General features: G+C 41.9%; 1 protein-coding gene across 1 annotated transcript in view; it reads left to right on the forward strand.

Moving 5' to 3' along the window:
* Nucleotides 1-745: 745 nt before the first annotated feature.
* Nucleotides 746-19,483, forward strand: part of sec14l1 (SEC14 like lipid binding 1) — a 52,760-nt gene continuing 34,022 nt past the window's right edge. The window contains exons 1-3 of the mRNA XM_033044621.1: nt 746-843; nt 894-1,029; nt 2,369-2,453. Coding sequence (XP_032900512.1) covers nt 2,391-2,453 — 63 coding nt within the window. The 5' untranslated portion in view covers nt 746-843; nt 894-1,029; nt 2,369-2,390. The remainder of the gene's footprint in view (nt 844-893; nt 1,030-2,368; nt 2,454-19,483) is intronic.

Raw genomic sequence — 19,483 nt, forward strand, 5'->3', positions numbered from 1 at the left:
GGTCGGTTCTTGGACCACTGCCGTGTCTCACCTATCACACCATCTACACGGCAATGTGAATGTGGGTAAGGCAGCACCTATAGAGCGGTAGACTCGAGTCTGAAGAAGGGTCAAACTCAGACATAGATGGTGCCTCACCCACTGAGTGCTCTAATTTTGCACACTAATCTCTCGTGTGGGACCTTGTCAAAGGCTTTTTGAAAGTCCAGATACACCACCTCCACTGGCTTTCCCTTCTCCATTCTACTTGATACATCCTCAAAAAATTTCAAAAGATTAATCAAGCATGATTTCCCCTTCATAAATCTATTGTTTGGCCGATCCCGTCACTGCATTCCAAATGCGCTGCTTTAACATCTTTAAGGATCGACTCCAGCATCTTCCCCACTACCGATGTAACTGGTCTAACTGGTTTATAATTCTGTTTTCTCTCTCCCCCCTTTCTTAAATAGTGGTTACATTGGCAAAGCGGCATCTGTAGTTCCTTCTTGCACAAATGAAAGAAAGGTATGAAAAGGACAAATCAAAGCCAGCCAGTCGATCAAAGGGTGGAGCCCACAATGGTGCATTGTTGGCTGTGGAGGATGTTTCTTGCACTGGCCCCTTTGACAGGGTACCTGACCTTTGTTTTGTGTCAGTGCGTGGGATGGATGACGTCACAGCGCAGGCGTGCCCCTCTCTACGTCACCGCGCAGTGCAGTTGTCTCCGCGCAGGCGTGCCCCGGCCAACGTCACCGCGCAGCGAAAGGCGTCACACTCCGGGGGCCGCGGGCACAGGCGGACGACAGCTCGGCTCCGGCCGCCGACAGACGCCGACCCCGACCCCGACACCGCTGCCGTCCGTCCGTCCGCCCGCCGACAGACGCCCGACCCCTGACCCCCGACCCCGTCCCACGGTCGCCGGCTCTTACTGAGGGCACATCACCTCCCACACGCCGACGGAGTCGAGGTGCCGGCCGGCGAGAGCGACCTCCCCTCGGGGCCTGGAGTCTTGTTTACTACCCGCCCCCGCCTTACGGAAAGTTTCGGGTGAGTGAGGGAACGGGGGTCCGGCCGCGTTATCCCCCCCCCCCCCCGGCAGAGAGTTGTCTGTGTGGTGAGGGGGGGGTGGTGGGGTTGGGATCCGTATCCGACGGCGGTGTCCGTGGGAGGGGGGGGGGGGTCGTGTAGCGAGGAAGGAGTTCGGATGCCGGGGTAAGGGGGGCCCGTCGGTAAGGCCGGTGGGGTATCCGTATGGCCGGGGGGGGGGGGTCCTGTAGTCAGACGTTTGCGTCCGTATATTGGATGTTCGTTTCGCGGGGGGTGGTGGATTCTGTATGACCCGCGGAGTCCGTATGCCCGGGGGGGAGGGGGGGGGGGTGTAGAGGGTCAGTGGGTGATGGACAAGGGGACATTCTTGTGTTGAAGGACAGCTGCTGCCTTAGGGCAAGTGCTGAGGGGCTTTCCTGTGTCTGTACTTCCTCTCTCCACCACAACAACAAGCTGAGTTCAGAGCATATATAGAGTACTGTTCTTTGTGGACCCAGCCATACTTTGTATCCTCTTTTGAAACTAATTTGTAATCAGTGCATTGTTTTTCCCCCAGTTTCTGATAAGCAGACAATGAGTAAAGTCTTTGCATGTTTTTGGATAACGTTGTGTAATGGGCTTGGACTTAAATTCCTGGCACGTCCGTTCCCTGCTTTCCTCATTCCTTAACACGGGGAGAACTACTTAAGAAGGAACTGCAGATGCTGGAAAATCGAAGGTAGACAAAAGTGCTGGAGAAACTCAGCGGGTGCAGCAGCATCTATGGAGCGCAGGAAATAGGCAACGTTTCGGCCCGAAACGTTGCCTATTTCCTTTGCTCCATAGATGCTGCTGCACCCACTGAGTTTCTCCAGCACTTTTGTCTACGGGGAGAAGTATCCTCTCCCAAGGACGTCCAGTTTCTAATTTGAAGAAATGTCGCCGGTTCTTTTCCCTCCACGCACATGCTGACTGAGTTATTCCAGCGTTGTGTGTGTTTTGCTCAATATTCCAGCATCTGCAATTTCTTGTGTCACCAAATCAGCTACACACGCGTGATGGTTGAAAGTGATGATGCAGGCTAGGATCTAGGCAGAAATGTTTCTAATGTGCTCAAAATAGAACGACCTGTCGGCCTGGGGCCCTTCTTAAGAATTAGTTCCTTCATCTGAGGAAGAGTCCCGACCCAAAGTTGCCTGTCCATTTCCTCCACAGATGCCTGACCCAATAAGTTCCTCCAGCACTTCCAGTATCTGTTGTTCCTAGTGTCACTAGTCCCTCAACAGTGTTTTGCATTTGGCTGGTGAGAACCCTTTGTTTTGCAGTTCACTAACGAGATCTCTTTCCTCCTGTTTCATAGGTGTTTTGATGCAAGTGCAAGGATGGTACAGAAGTACCAGTCACCCGTCAGGGTTTACAAGCATCCCTTTGAACTTGTTATGACAGTGAGTGGAAACGTTTTAGTCTCATGTTTTTTTTCTGAATTCATTATGCCCATGAGCTTTACAAGTGGTAAATAATTGACTAACTAATATGATAATTAAGCTTGGGCTATTTTGGACATATGGGGGTGTTAGATTAAGGGTTTTTGATTTGACTTCCATATTATGATATACACCTTAATAGTTTTGAATATCTAACCCTTAATGTGAGGATGCTGAATAAATGTCAGAAAATCAAGAGATTAAAGTGTGCCATTAAAGTGTCAACGCTTTAATTCTTAAAAAATAGATCCTTGATGGTGCTAAATTTTTTTTTTTTATCAGTACATTCAGTTGAAATGTTTTGAAGTCATCCTGTATGGAGCATTAAACCACATTTTCTTGGAGGCGCACGAGGAGATTGTGAAGACAATTTATGCTACAAATTTTCTGATAACATATGAACAAGACTTCTGCATATTATAACATGAACCAAAAATATCAATGTATGTTTCTATGGTTTTGGATTTAAAATCCAAATACACTTGCAGAAATAATAGTAGAAACAAAAAACTGTAGATGCTGGTTTACACAAAAGGGCACAAAGTACTGGAGTAACTCAGCGATTCAGGCAGCATTTCTGAAAAACATGACCAATCCATGTTCTTCAGAGATGCTACCTGACCAGCCGAGTTACTCCAGCACTTTGTGTAAAGCTAAATTAATACTTCAGGCAATTATTTGATTCAATCTGTCTAGGCTGTGTAGAATTCTGAAATAATTCATAAACAAAACCTTTTTATTGGGGGTAGATGTTGATACTTTTCATATACTTTGCCTGGATTTCAGCAGAGAAAGGTTGAACAAGATAGGTTTTTATTCTTTGGAGCTCAGAAGGTTAAGGGATAGAGGGATAGACAGAGCTGACGTGGATAAGCTTTTTCCATTGAGAGAAGGGAAGATTCAAACAAGAGGACATGATTTGAGAATTAAGGGACAAAGGTTTAGGGGTAACATGAGGGGGAACTTCCTTAGAGAGTGGTAGCTGTGTGGAATGAGCTTCCAGTGGAAGTGGCGGAGGCAGGTTCGATTTTACCATTTAAAAATAAATTGGATAGGTATATGGACGGGAAAGGAATGGAGGGTTATGGTCTGAGTGCAGGTAGATGGGACTAGGTGAGAGTAAGTGTTCGGCACGGACTAGAAGGGCCGAGGTGGCCTGTTTCCATGCTGTAATTGTTATATGGTTTGCAGCACAAAAAGTACACCCATTAAAATTAGTGCACTTGTAACAAAGTATGTTACAATTTTTATGTGTGAAAACTTGGTAACTTAGAGTTGATTACAAATTTATAGTGACTTCAAAGCAGTAAAAGATTAGTAAATTAGGTCAGCAGCTTCGTTTCAAGAATTATTCTGCATTTTAAAAACCAAGATCTCAAAGTTCCAATGGTGTTTTGGGAGAAAACTCAGGCAGATTTTGAAATTCATTTAGATCCGATCCATGATGATTAAAGCAAAACATTAGATGCTTGATGAGTCACTATCCATTAGATAACTGAACTTGTGTGCGTACAATTTATGAAGACTTTAATATATTGGTACTGCAGAGGCTTATGATTCAGTCAAGCTTGGTTGAAATTTAAACAGATGAAAGAAATCTGTATGAATACCAATAGTTTGGCATTTTTTTCCTCAATATAGTGTAGCGATGGTATTTTTGTTCTGTTCTAATTTTGTATAGCAGGAGTAACAGTATCTTGGTGCCTCACTGAATAACCGCTATGTTGCGACACAGCTGTCTTATCTCCCTTAGGGGCATATTTTTTCCAGGTTGGTGATTTTAGATGGATTGTTCCAGATTTTTCTCTTTATTTTAGAGACTATTTTTACTGCAGTGTTCAGCAATTGCTGTTGGATTGGGTTTTGTTAGGTTTAATGCACAGGCTGTTATTTTTGTATGATCTCTCATTTTGCATAAAAAGACTTGCGTGCTTTTGTTTTGTAGGGTTATGTTTGAATGGGTTTGCATATTATGTAAAGTATTGAGAATAATGCAACATAAGCCTTTGAAATGATGTGGGCTGTTTTTCGCCTGAAAACAGTTTTGTGTCAAATATTCTCAACCAAATTACATTCAAAGCATCTTATCATACTGTCAGTACTTTGGCAGATGTTATTCTTACTTTAAAATTATCTTTATCAGAGCAAAAAAGTGTGAATATATGGTAGTAATTAGTGAAGTCATTTGGAACTCATGGGAACTGGCTCTGCAGTATCAGTTGGCTGCGGCTTCTTTGTCTGCACAAATTGTTAATAAATTAATTTTTGCCCATCTGTATCTTTCCAAATGTGTGATCATCTGAGTGCTTTTGATTTGATGCTATTGTAAAAAAATGTTTTATTTAACTAAGTATTTCATGGCAGTTATTCCTGCACTTTGAAGATGTTAAAAGAAATGCATTTGTTTTCATTATGTATCATCAGTAATGAGAGAGTGCAAGATATGGGAAGTAGAGTAGGTTATATTTGTTTAGGAAGGAACTGCTGATGCTGATTTAAACTGAAGATAGACACAAAAACTCAGTGGGTCAGACAGCATCGCTGGAGAAAAGGAATAGGTGATGTTTCGGGTCAAGACCCTTCTTCAGACTGAATGTCGGGGGAAAGGGCCGACTCTCAGTCTAAAGAAGGATCTCGACCTGAAACGTCAGCTATTCCTTTTCTTCAGGTTATATTTGTTTATGCTTTTGATAGGGCCAAAAGGAGAAGTGGGCATTTGTGACGTCAGAACGTCACGGAGGATTAAAGCCTAGTCTTATAATGGTGAAATTGGGAGTGATGTTTTTTGATAAACGTATGATTAGGGCTGATCTTTGCAAAGTCAACCTTGTGCCTGATTTGTTGCTGCGTAGTGAGCAACATTTAAAAAATTAAATTGGTACACAGATTATTATTTATAATTCTGCATCTTGATTTGTTTTGGACCTGCACTGACAGAGGGTGCAGCTGGGTATGCTGAACATCTGAAACTAATAAGTGGAGGACATTGGCAAGAGATTTGTATCAATATGTTTTAAAACATTTGATTTTACAAAACATTCAGTGTTGAAGAAGCTTTAAAAATTAAATTAATGAGTTGATGCACCACAGAAATAATATGATGTAGATTTACAAATTGTATAAGGTGATTTAAAGTCAGTGATAGAATACATGTTTGAGTCGACATATTATCAATTGATTTGTTTTAGAGCTAAGCTTTATAAATAGCAGTACTTTTAAAGAAAAAAGGATGTGCTGCTGAATGCAAAAGATACAAGAAGTGCTGATGGTTGGGAATCTTATTTGTAGTAGTGTGAGGCATAGGACAGATGAAAAGGATGTTAGCTTTGAAAGTTAGTGTTAAAGTTTTGTATTGCATTGGAAATTGGAAAATAATGAACATGGAAAATCAACACTGAAACTTGCCAACTATTTGTAACTGCCGCACAGTGTTTGATTTGGCCTGCAATTTTGTCCCATTCTCTAATGATTTGGCTTCTATGGAGGTGTGATTTAGTGTGTGGTATCCTAGTGTCAGCATGGGCACCATTAGCAGATCACTCTGCGGCAAGGATGGTGTCAGTCATTGGCTCTTAGTGAAGGTATTGGGATGTGCAATCTCAGTGGGAGTAGGATTGAACATCTGTATAAAAAATAATATTGAAGTTACATCAACATTTATGGCTTAGTTCTATGATTAGTATTTCATTATTGAGCAGACAAGTTCAAGTGTTTTTAATTTTTATAGTGTCCACTTGGGCATTACAACATTCGGGTCCCGACCCAAAATCACCTATTCATGTTCTGCAGAGATGCAGCTTGATCTATTGAATTGCTCCAGCACTTTTGTGTATTAGCCAGCATCTGCAGTTCTTTGTTTGTACAATATTTTTCTAATGTGGTTCTAATCACATTTGGCTATTTTATATTAAAATATTTTTTGTGCAGCTGACTGGCTGAAGAATGTTCAGCCAAATCTAGTCAGCTTTGCTAGCCCATTAACTAGTTCTTTGCATTGAATGTTTTTCCAATCTTTTCACCTCATGTCAGCATCCACATGATTGCATTTTCATCCAATAAAAGCAGTTGCATATTGTATGAAAGCTATTTACAAAGCTCAATCACGTTCCGCTGATGACAGGATTGCTGACTGAGCTTTATCATCAGCACTTTCTGTAAGTTCAAAGGATTTAAAAAAAATACTGCACAAGAAAGGCATTTCAACTCCCGTGGCTTAATGGTTCCAGCAACAGTGTTGGCTGGCATACAGTTTATAAATCCAAATGTTGTTTGCTGCAAAAGTGCTCAGATTAGGGCTGCCAAGATAAAGTTGGCAGCACTTGGACAGAAAGAGCTGCATTCATTGTTTTACTGCAGCAACAATGCAATGTGAAGGAACTGATGGAAGTATGTTTAACTCATTAGAGTGAAAAGAATCTAAAGCAGAATGGGGATTTCAGATTGATCGTTACCAAGACTTATTTAGGTAATCTGTAGGAAGGAACTGCAGATGCTGGTTTATACTGAAGATAGACACAAAGTGCTGGAGTAACACAGCAGGTCAGGGAGAACCTCTGGAGAAAAAGGATGGGTGACGTTTCAGGTCGGAAGCCTTCAGTTGGCTGTCTGAAAAGAGCTCCGACTTGAATCGTCACCCATCCTTTTGCTCCAGAGATGCTGCCTGACCCACTGAGTTCTTCAAACATTTTGTGTCTATCTTATTTTTGTAATGTTCTGTGGATGTGTGCTTTTAGTTTCCTAACTGAATCTTATGGTCATGGAGTCATACAGCATTGTCACAGACACTTTGGCCCAACTCGTCCATGCCAACCAAAGTGTCCATCTACACTCATTCCATTTGCCGAGTTTATCCATATCACTCTATGTATTTCCTATCCATGTAGCTGTCCAAATGTTGTTATTTTTAGTGTTGTTATTGTATCTGCATCAACCACTTCCTCTGGCAGCTCGTTCCTTATACGTATCAAAAAGTTACCCTCTGATTTCCCCTTTCTCCACAAACCTATGCCTTTTGAGTTTTTGATTCAACAAACTCTAGGAAAAAGTCTATGCATTTTCCATAACGGTGCTGTTCATGATTTTATGCACCATTATAAGATCCTTCCTTAGTCTCCTGCACTCCAAGGAATAAAGTCCCAAGCTGCCCAATATCTCCCAATTACTATTATCTGAAGAAAGGTCTCGACCCGAAACGTCGCCTATTCCTTCTCTCCAAAGATGCTGCCTCACCCGCTGAGTTCTTCCAGCATTTTTGTCTATCTCCCTATTACTTAGTCTTTCAAGTCCTGGCAGCATCTTCGTTAAAAATATTTCTGCACCCTTTCCAGGATAATGCAAGTTTCTATACCAGGGTGACCAGAAGTGATGTAGAAAGGAACTGCAGATGCTGTTTTAAACCCAAGATAGACACAAAATGCTGGAGTAACTCAGTGGGACAGGCAGTATCTCTGGGTAGAAGGAATGTGATGTTTCGGGTCGAGACCCTTCAGTCTGAAGAAGGGTCTCGACCCGAAACGTCACCCATTCTTTCTACCCAGAGATGCTGCCTGTCCCGTGAGTTACTCCAGCATTTTGTGTCTATGACCAGAAGTGATCACAGTAAGGGCGGCATGGTGGCGCAGCGGTAGAGTTGCTGCCTGACAACGAATGCAGTGCCGGAGACCCAGGTTCGATCCTGACTACAGATGCTGTCTTTACGGAGTTTGTACGTTCTCCCCGTGACCTGCGTGGGTTTTCTTCGAGATCTTCAGTTTCCTCCCACACTCCAAAGACGTACAGGTATGTAGGTTAATTGGCTTGGTAAATGTAAAAATTGTCCCAGTGGGTAGAGGATAGTGTTAATGTGCGGGGATCGCTGATCGGCACAGACCCAGTGGGCCGAAAGGGCCTGTTGCCGCGCTGTATCTCTAAACTAAACTAAAAAGGTACTCTAATTGCAGCCTCACCAACATCTTGTATAACTGCAATGTAATGTCTCAACTTCTATGCTCAATGCAGTCTGATAAGGGATGGCATACAAAAATCAGCCTTCACCACCTTGCCACATTATTTAATACCTCTGAAACTGTGTGTTTTGACAAAATCCCAATGTGGATTTACCTAGAAAAAGACAAGCATTAGAGGAAGTATTATTAACAGATTTTGGTTGAGAACCCTATTTTAATGAGTCAGGTTATTTCCTCATTTATTTGGGGATAATTTGGAGGAAAAAAAGCAGATTTTTTTCTCTCAAATATAAACATTATAAAACCCCCCCCAAAAATCATAGTTTTGAGGTAATTTGAGAGTCGTAGGTCCTGATACACACACACGCACACGCTGATGGTTTGTCTCATTGCATCTGTCACAGTTATGATGTCAAGGAAATTAAGTCAGGACAGGCACAGCTGCATTTTCCGAGTTTATCGTAATCAGAATATCCTGAGTAATCCGGAGCAGTTATATCTGCTGTTTCTATTTAAAGCAGCGGGATAGGATTAAACTATTCAGGTTGGTTAACCAAAGACGGCATGCGGCCAGTGCAGCTGAAAGGGTCAGCCAGGATGATCGTGTTGATGTTTCAATAGGATGAGAATCCACAACCTTCTAACAGGCCAGAGTATATAAAGCAATAACGAACTCTTACTGTATTCGGGACAGTTGGAACGACTTGGGATAGACACAAAATGCTGGAGTAACTAAGCGGATCTGGCAGCATCTATGGAGAAAATGGATAGGTGATGTTTCGGGAAAGGTTCTTCTTCAGACTCATTGTTGTTTAGCCCGGGGCGGGGGGGGCGCTAGAAGCGAGGGGGAAAAACAGAACAATTCAAGGCCAGCAACAGCGGTCCTCGGGTAAGGAGGTTCTCTGATAGGCCAATTGTTGGCTAGAGACAGTGAGTCCAAGGGGGATATATTGTTGCAAACGGGGGGGAGGGGAGGGAGGGGGAGGGGAGGGGGTGGGGGGGGGGGGGTGAAGAAAGAGAAGGAGTATATCAGGTGGGCGATCCTTTCATCATTTTGATGCCAAATTTGTAGAGGTTGCCTAAAATTGGAGAATTTAACGCTCATTCTGCTGGGTTGTAAGCTACAGAGGTGGAATATGAGGTGTTGCTCCTCCAACTTGCGTGTGGCCTCACTCTGACAATGGAGGCAGTTTAGGACACTAAGGTCAGTATGTATTAATGTTCTGTGGGGGAAGCAATCTGGCACTGATGGAATCCTATTTAAAACTGAGCTGAAGCAGTCACAGAAGTACTCAAGCCGAAAGTGCAGGTCAGACGTCAGCTATTCTGCAATGAGTGACTCGCCAAATTCTTTATACATACAATCTATAAGTCACAATTTGGGAGCATTGTGGAATATTCCTCACTTGCCTGGATTGCGTAACTCCTACAACATTTTAAAAAGTTCAACATCAATCAGGACCAAAAAAAGACAGAGTGTTGGAGGAACTCTGTGGGTCAGCCAGCATCTCTGGAGAACATGGATAGGTGATGTTTAGGTACGGGATGTCACCTATCCATGTTCTCCAGAGATGCTGCTCCAGCTGCTGACCAGCATTATGTGTCTTTTTTGAACCGGCATCTGCAGTTCCTTATTTCTACTCTGCTTTTTTTTAAAAACTGTTTTAATGCCATTTTTTTGGACCTGGTTGATTTTTTTCAACATATTTTATTTCCTTCGGGTTAATTACGAAGTGATTTAATGTCAATATCACTGATACAAGTGCTGGAAAATGTGTTTCTGTGCCAAGTCTTTATTCCTCCCATGCGGCCAACTGCCTGACCTTTAACGTATGCTTTCTCAAGGTGACCTGACAGCTCCAAGCAGTGTGGAATTGAGTCTATTGGGTACGAGAGATTTATTTTGCAGCTCACTCAGTTTTCTTTAGAAGTGAAGGATGTCGGTACTTGGAGAATGGACTATATTTCATTTTTACCAACTTTCCATCCTGCTCTTTCCTCCCTTTTCCCCAGCTGTGCATTGCATGTCTATCTGTACTCTGCCACCTGACAGCAGTCAATTGAAAATCCAGCTCCTATAATGTAGAATACATTTTAACTGTCATGCATTATTTGACGATCTTGATGTGCACCAAAGCATTTTCAGAAATAAAATTCACTTCAGATTGGCAAAAGGAAAAACGCTCCATCATAAACAATATTGTCAGTTCATGAGGCTCAGCTTGCAGTTATAGTTGAAGTGAGTTATCTTGATGCACTTAAGAGGAAGCTGACTGATTTCACAAAGAAAAAAAGGAATTGAGGTAAACACGATAGAGTGCAATGAAGTGAAGTGGGCTCAGGCTTGTGTGAACCATAAATATCAGAGATCACCTGGGCTGAATGGTGTTTTTCTGTGCTTAATATTTGTATGTATGGTAGCACATTTTCATACCCCATTACCTCTAATGTTCCAAAAGACTTTGTAGCCAATGAAGTGCTGTACAGTTGTTATTGCTTTTGTATGTATGCCTGATTGTTTACCACACTTCTGCATGTCAGCAGGGTGGTCTGAACATTGTTTTCTATTTGGCATGAGTAACTTTTTAACGTTTTAGTGCACACGCTGGTATTTAGCTGATGCTTTTGATTATTTTTGTTGCAAAAAAACATTTGGATCTTCTGCCTTGCTACAGATTGAGAATGACTCAACGTGCTTATAGTCTAGGTTTTAAGCACTTTGGGTAGATATCAGAAGTGGGAGATCATTTCATCATTTTGATGCCAAATAAAAACAGAAAATGCCAGAAATAATTTTTGTGAGTTCTGACAAAGGGTCTTTGAACTGAAAGATTAGTTTGGTTTCTCTTCTCAAAGATACAGCCTGACGTGCTGTGAATTTCTATCATTTTCTGATTTAATTTTAGACTTCCAGCTTCTGTATTTCATCTTTATTTTCACTTACTGATGCTTAATGTTGGAGCTCTACATTTTATAGATAGTTGAGAGATACAGCATGGAAACGGGCTCTTTGACCCAGTGAGACCAAGCCAACCATTGATCACCCATTCACATTATTTCTGCATTATCCCACTTTCACATCTACTAACCCTACACACTAGGGGCAACTTACTGAGGCCAAATATCCTACTAACCCACACGTCTTTTGCATGTGGAAGGAAACTAGAGCACCCGGATTAAACCTACATGGTCAGGGCGCACATGCGAACTCCGCACAGACAGCACCTGACTGAGGTCATGGTTCAACTCGAGCCTGTAACTGTGAGGCAGCATCTCTACCAGGGGTGCCACTGTGCTGCCCAATATTATTGGTGAGAGGATATTGGTGATTGTTTCTGATCAGATTTTCTCTTTTGCAACTATGCTCACCACTAACTTTTCAATCAGAAAACATTTAATGAACCTTTTCCATCTGAATTGTTCACGATGGTTCAGCAGAAAACTATGACTTCAGGAATTCTTTAGTGCAGTAATTAGATTTGTTATCAATGGTTTTAATAATACTTTGCAAATCACAGTGCAGAAGAATCCAAAAATGTTCACACATTCACAATGATGTACTGTTTAATTTGTATCAGTAACCTGCAAAGGAAGGATCTGGTGTGTTTACACAGTACCTGGCCTCAAATCAGGATAATATTCTAAATGTTGCGCAATCAAAATGTCTTTAACATTCATGTCATCACTAAAAGCATGTATATTTTTGAATAGGTGTCGCTTGGATTATATTTGACAAGAGTTATGTAATGTCCCATGTAACTAGAAATATTTGGATTGGCAGCTGCAAGAAACAAGGACTTTAATAAAACCAAAAACCTGCAGTTTAATGATTGCAATAGTCATATTAGAAAGAGCAGGTTAATTGTGCTGCAAAACGATATGGAACACCAAGGAAAATGCAATGCAAAGTTTTGTTAACAATTTTAGTTGTGCTACTATTACTAGAATTGTACATTCTTGAAAATAAGATATCATGCTTGGAACTAAAACTACAAGTCCATTGTAAAATATTGTTTTTGACGCAAGCTTATAACCATATAACCATATAACAATTACAGCACGGAAACAGGCCATCTCGGCCCTACAAGTCCGTGCCGAACAACTTTTTACCCTTAGTCCCACCTGCCTGCACTCATACCATAACCCTCCATTCCCTTCTCATCCATATGCCTATCCAATTTATTTTTAAATGATACCAACGAACCTGCCTCCACCACTTCCACTGGAAGCTCATTCCACACCGCTACCACTCTCTGAGTAAAGAAGTTCCCCCTCATGTTACCCCTAAACTTCTGTCCCTTAATTCTGAAGTCATGTCCTCTTGTTTGAATCTTCCCTATTCTCAAAGGGAAAAGCTGGTCCACATCAACTCTGTCTATCCCTCTCATCATTTTAAAGACCTCTATCAAGTCCCCCCTTAACCTTCTGCGCTCCAGAGAATAAAGACCTAACTTATTCAACCTTTCTCTGTAACTTAGTTGTTGTTAACCCAGGCAATATTCTAGTAAATCTCCTCTGTACTCTCTCTATTTTGTTGACATCCTTCCTCTAATTGGGCGACCAAAATTGTACACCATACTCCAGATTTGGTCTCACCAATGCCTTGTACAATTTTAACATTACATCCCAGCTTCTATACTCAATGCTCTGATTTATAAAGGCTAGCATACCAAAAGCTTTCTTTACCACCCTATCTATATGAGATTCCACCTTCAAGGAACTATGCACGGTTATTCCCAGATCCCTCTGTTCTACTGTATTCTTCAATTCCCTACCATTTACCATGTACGTCCTATTTTGATTTGTCCTGCCAAGGTGTAGCACCTCACATTTATCAGCATTAAACTCCATCTGCCATCTTTCAGCCCATTCTTCCAAATGGCCTAAATCACTCTGTAGACTTTGGAAATCCTCTTCATTATCCACACTATCTTGGTATCATCTGCATACTTACTAATCCAATTTACCACACCTTCATCCAGATCATTGATGTACATGACAAACAACAAAGGACCCAACCGATCCCTGAGGCACCCCACTAGTCACCTGCCTCCAACCCGACAAACAACCATCCACCATTACCCTCTGGCTTCTCCCATTCAGCCACTGTTGAATATTCTCCAAATAAATTTTACTCTGAGATTTTGCTTAAAAAAAATTAATATAATGTTATCACACCATAATTTGTGCCGAGAGTTTAATCATTATGTTTACATTTTTTTAATTGGCAGCTGTTTTGCATTTGAACGTCCATATCACAATTACTTGTAATTTATAACCTCTTAATATCATAAAAGTTAATAACTTGACTTCTATTTTCATTTCTAATCATTTGCATCTGACATGTAAACTGGATAAAATTCCTGGGACTTTGTGCATGATGTTGGAGTCAAAGCAGCAGATACTGGAATTGCAAAGCAAAAATAAAAACACTTAGCAGCTTGGGCACCATTCATAGTGAAAGATAGAGAGCAAAACAATTTGATCTTCATTCCAAAAAGGAAGAAAGATTCTAAGGGGAGTAGGAGGCAACCGTGGCTGACAAGAGAAGTTAGGGATAGAATAAAACTAAAAGAAAAGATGTATAACACAGCAAAGAGGAGCTGAAAGCCAGAGGATTGGGAAACTTTCATAGGGCCACAGAAGGAAACAAAACGGGCAATACGGGCTGAAAAGATGAAGTGTGAGGGGAAGCTGGCCAGGAATATAAAGGACAGTAAAAGCTTCTTTAGATATGTTAATGGAAAAAGAGTAGCAAAGTCAAATGTCGGTCCCTTGAAGGCAGACATGGGTGAAATTATTATGGGCAACAAGGAAATGGCAGAAGAGTTAAATAGGTACTTAGGATCTGTCTTCACTAAGGAAGACACAAAAAACCTCCCAGATGTACTGGAGGACAGAGGATCAAAGGGGGTAGAGGAACTGAAAGAAATTTTCATTAGGCAAGAAATAGTATTGGGTAGGCTAATGGGACTGAAGGATGATAAATTCCCTGGACCTGATGGTCTGCATCTCAGGGTCCTCAGGGAGGTGGCTCTAGAAATAGTGGACGCATTTGTGATCATTTTCCAATGTTCAATAGATTCAGGATCAGTTCCTGTGGATTGGAGGATAGCTAATGTTATCCCGCTTTTCAAGAAAGGAGCGAGAGAGAAAACGGGGAATTACAGACCAGGTAGCCTGACTTCGGTGGTGGGAAAGATGCTGGAGTCAATTATTAAAGAGGTAATAATGGGCATTTGGATAGCAGTAAAAGGATTAGTCCAAGTCAACATGGATTTATGAAAGGGAAATCATGCTTGACTAATGTTCTGGAATTTTTTGAGGATATGACAAGTAAAATGGATGAAGGGGTGCCAGTGGATGCAGTGTATCTAGACTTTCAGAAAGCCTTTGATAATGTCCCGCATGGGAGACTAAAATTAGAGCACATGGTATTTGGGGTAGGGTGTTGACATGGATAGAAAATTGGTTGGCAGACCGGAAGCAAAGAGTAGGAGTGAACGGGCCCTTTTCAGAATGGCAGGCAGTGGCGAGTGGAGTGCCGCAAGGCTCGGTGTTGGGGCAGCAACTGTTTACCATATATATTAATGATTTGGAAGAGGGAATTAGGAGCAACACTAGCAAGTTTGCGGATGACACAAAGCTGGGTGGCAGTGTGAACTGTGAAGAGGATGATAGGAGGTTGCAGGGTGACCTGGACAGGTTGAGTGAGTGGGCAGATGTGTGGCAGATGCAGTATAACATAGATAAATGTGAGGTTATCCACTTTGGCGGCAAAAACAAGTGGGCAGATTATTATCACAATGGGGTTAGGTTAGTGGGAGGTACAGTGAGACCTGGATGGCCTTGTCACTGAAAGTTGGCGTGCAGGTACAGTGAAGAAAGCTAATGGAATGTTGGCCTTCATAACAAGAGAATTTCAGTATAGGAGTAGAGGTTCTTCTGCAGTTGTATAGGGCTCTGGTGAGATCACATCTGGAGTATTGTGTACAGTTTTGGTCTCCTAATTTGAGGAAGAACATCCTTGTAATTGAGGCAGTGAAGCGTAGGTTCACGAGATTGATCCCTGGGATGGTGGGACTGTCATATGAGGAAAGATTGAAAAGACTAGGCTTGTATTCACTGGAGTTTAGAAGGATGAGGGGGCACTCTTATAGAAACATATAAAATTATAAAAGGACTGGACAAGCTAGATGCAGGAAAAATGTTCCCAATGTTGGGTGAGTCCAGAACCAGGGGCCACAGTCTTAAAATAAAGGGGAGGTCATTTAAGACCGAGGTGAGAAAAAACTTTTTCACCCAGAATCGTGAATTTATGGAATTCCCTGCCACAGAGGGCAGTGGAGGTCAAGTCACTGGATGGATTTAAGAGAGTTAGAGCTCTAGGGGCTAGTGGAGTCAAGGGATATGGGGAGAAGGCAGGCACGGGTTATTGATAGGGGACGATCAGCCATGATCACAATGAATGGTGGTGCTGGCTTGAAGGGCCGAATGGCCTCCTCCTGCACCTATTTTCTATGTTTCTATGTTTCTAAGGTCCCTTCATTGGAACTATAAAAGTGAGAATACAAGCTAATTCTAAGTTGCAGTTAGATGGAGATATGGAGAAAACAATCAATGAACAGATACAGATCAATGTTGTCAAAGGACCCATAGCGTAGCCATTTAGAGACTGATATCTTTTTAACAAAGGGGATGGTTATTTAAAATTGGTTAATTTGTATTAGATTTGTAAGACTGCATTGTACCCAGTCAAGAGATGAGGCACTGTTCCTCAAACTTGCATTGGGCATCTCTGAAACAGGATAGCAGACCTGAGTGGAGAAGTCTGTGAATGGGATGGAGCTCAGGATCTTTCTTGCAAACAGAACAGATTTTATGCAAAGCGGGCTTTTAATATGAATTTGGTTTCTCCACTTAGGGAGGATCACCGATATCTCCAAGGTAAAGGGGATCACATTGTGGCACTGACTGCAACACTGTAAATTGAAATAAGCAAAAGCCTGAAAGGATTGGGTTAAACAATTCATGATTCGTATCATTTTCTAAGGACCCTGTAACATGGGAGTCACCTGTACCTGAAAGTGTAACCATTATATTACCATGAGCTTGCCCTTCCTCCTTATCCAATGACCCTCTGTTATAATATTTGTGTGTGTGGTATTATATGGGCCACACACGTGACCAGATGTTACGCAAGGTGCCATTCAGCTGGCTATTGCCGCACCATCTGTTGTTTGTGGAAAGGCCCCTCCGGACCAATACCTTTGACCACAAGTCTATCAGGCAGTGGTCAGCACGGAACATCCTGCAGGGAAATGACTCCATGGATCCTGTGGCATGGTTCCCAGAGCAGACTGCCCAGCTTGTCTGGCAAAATGCTTCATCGCCAGACTCACCAACAAGCACCAAGACCTGGCTTGGCTGGTGGTGAGGGGAGCCCTCCCAGTCAGATACTTCCTGCACCATTGGAATCTCACTTCTACTCACCAGGGCAGCATGCGTTGGATGGTTGCCCACCTCTTTGCAGGGTGTGGATTTGCAAAGAGAGTCTGTAGAGGTTTGCAAAGGTCCCTGTCACGATTTATTCTGAACAGCTCTGTCACTGAGGTTTCTGATTTACGGACTGTTCCAGGGACGCATTCAGAGACTGACATCGGGTGCTGCTGGAAGGTCATCAACTCGGTGAAAGACGCTCTTTGGTCTGCCCGAGCTTTGTTGACCTCCCAGCGGAGCGAGATGTCCGTCGAGGAATGTTGCCGACTGGCTCGCTGCAGACTGCGGGAGTACGTGCTGAGGGACGCACTGAAGCTTGGTGCAGCCAACGGCAAGGCTCTGTGGGGGAGGACCACAGTCTAGGGTCCTTTCCGCTGACGGGGGGGGGGGGGGGGGGGGGGGGGAAGGTTGTGGTGGAGATGCCCCTCAAAATAAGGGAAGGGATTCCATGCCAGTGGGCCACATGAGTAGCAAGAGTGGGGGATAAATGCGTGTAATTTGTGTAAACAGGTTTGAATGTATGTATAGCCTCCAAGAATGTCGGATGGAGTTTTGTAAGGATCATGTATTGTATATATTTATTTCTCTAATAAAGTATTTTTTGTAATTTAAAAAATATATATATATATTGTGCTGGTCAGGTAGTTTGTCTAATAATTGAATATAAACAGCAGAGCAAATGGAATTGGAGTTCATAATTTAATAATTCATGTTGAATGTTCAAATGCTTAAATAGAAAGACAGGAAACAAAACTGAGAGCAATGTTGCATGATCCTGCCCCAAGTTTAATTATATAAGATTTGTCTGTCTTGGAGAATACTGTGGTTGTCTCATAGGAAACCTATTTGTGAGGTTTTATTCTACTAAATATAATGGGTCTGCTTCTGATTGATTTGATAGCGAATCACAGGTTAAATTTAGAAGGTAGCCTTTCAGCCCTTTTAGTCTGTGCTGAATCAATCTAGCTAGTTCCACTACTTCCCCCTCATCCTGAAACCCTGAAATGTTTTTTCTTTGAAATAGTTCTGCAGTTTTCTTTTGAAGCCAAGATCAAACCTTCCCCCACCACTATTTTGATAAAGAATATCAGATTGTAACAACTTACTGTTTTATGGGGAGGTGAGTGGTGGGAATAAGTTGAAAGGGAATATTTTTCCCTTGTGTTATTTTGATTCTTTGGCCAATTGCCTTTACAATACCTTTGTCTGATGGGATCAGTTTTCTTCTACTCTGAAAAGACCCTTTATGATTTTAAATACCTGCTCTCAAGATTCTTTTCATTTGTCAGAATTCCAGGGAGAGCATCCTTGTCCTCAACCTATTTTTGTGACTTAAATTACACATCTTTGGAATCATTTGTTCAAGTAAATTTCTTCTGCACTCTCTTAAGGCCTTTATATCTTTCTTAAAGAGTGGCGCACATAACTGGGTGCTGAATTAAAATTGAGGCCTAACCACGGTTTTATAATGAATTCCTTGCTCTTGCCTTTACTTACACAATCCAGGGTCCTGTTTGCTTATAGCCGCCATCTTCACTTGTCTGCCACTTTAAATAAATTATACACAAACATACCTGGATTCCTTTGAAGTATTTATCCAGATCTTTTACAATTGTACCCTCCAGTTTCCATTGGTTCTCCTCGCTCTTCCTGTCATCGGTGACAGCTTGTATTTTTCTCTCTTAAATTTCTACCTATTTTCTGTCATTTTAACCTTGCATTTCATTTTGATTCCAAATCTTGTGTTGCACATTTGGAAATTGTGCCCACTGCACTTAAGGAAGATACAAATGCCAACACTAATATGGACTTTACTATTTTATAAAAACAACCTTTCATCTCATTATATTGCAGTTGTGCAAGACGTTGATCAGGTTGATTTTAGAGGACTGCTCAGTTTTGATCACCCTGCTATAGAAGGATGTCATTAAGCTGGAAATAATACAGAGATGATTTACGAGAACGTTGCCAGGACTCAAGGTCCTGAGCTATGGAGAGTGATTTGGAAAGTAGCACTTTATTCATTGGTGTTCAGGGGGCTAAAGGGTGACCTCATAGAGCTGTATAAAATCATGAGGGAGAATTGATGGGCCGAATGCGCTGAGTATATTACCAAAGATAGGGGAATCAAGAACCAGTGGGAGTAGATTGGAAGTTAGAGGAGAAATATTTAATAGGAACCTGGGGGACGTTTTTTTTTTTTTACATATGTGGGTATATGGTATAAGCTGCCAGAAGTGGTAGATGGAGCAGGTACTATAACAGCATTTAAAAGATACTTGGAATTGATTGGATAGGAAAGTTTTGAGGGGTACAGACTAAATGTGGGCAAAAGGGACTATCTAAAATGGGGCATCTCATTTGGTAAGGGCACATTGGGCTGAAGGGCTGTTTCCATATTGAATGACTGATTCGGATCATCGTGGTGTCACTGAGCCAGATTTATTTTACTCAGTGAGCTACAGTCTTGATGGCAACCTTTAATGTATTATTTTATCAAACATCTTTTGCATGTTTACTTCCTTGTCAACTGCATTTCCCTTCTGG

This window comes from Amblyraja radiata, chromosome 26 (assembly GCF_010909765.2).
Source record: "Amblyraja radiata isolate CabotCenter1 chromosome 26, sAmbRad1.1.pri, whole genome shotgun sequence".
NCBI lineage: Eukaryota > Metazoa > Chordata > Chondrichthyes > Rajiformes > Rajidae > Amblyraja > Amblyraja radiata.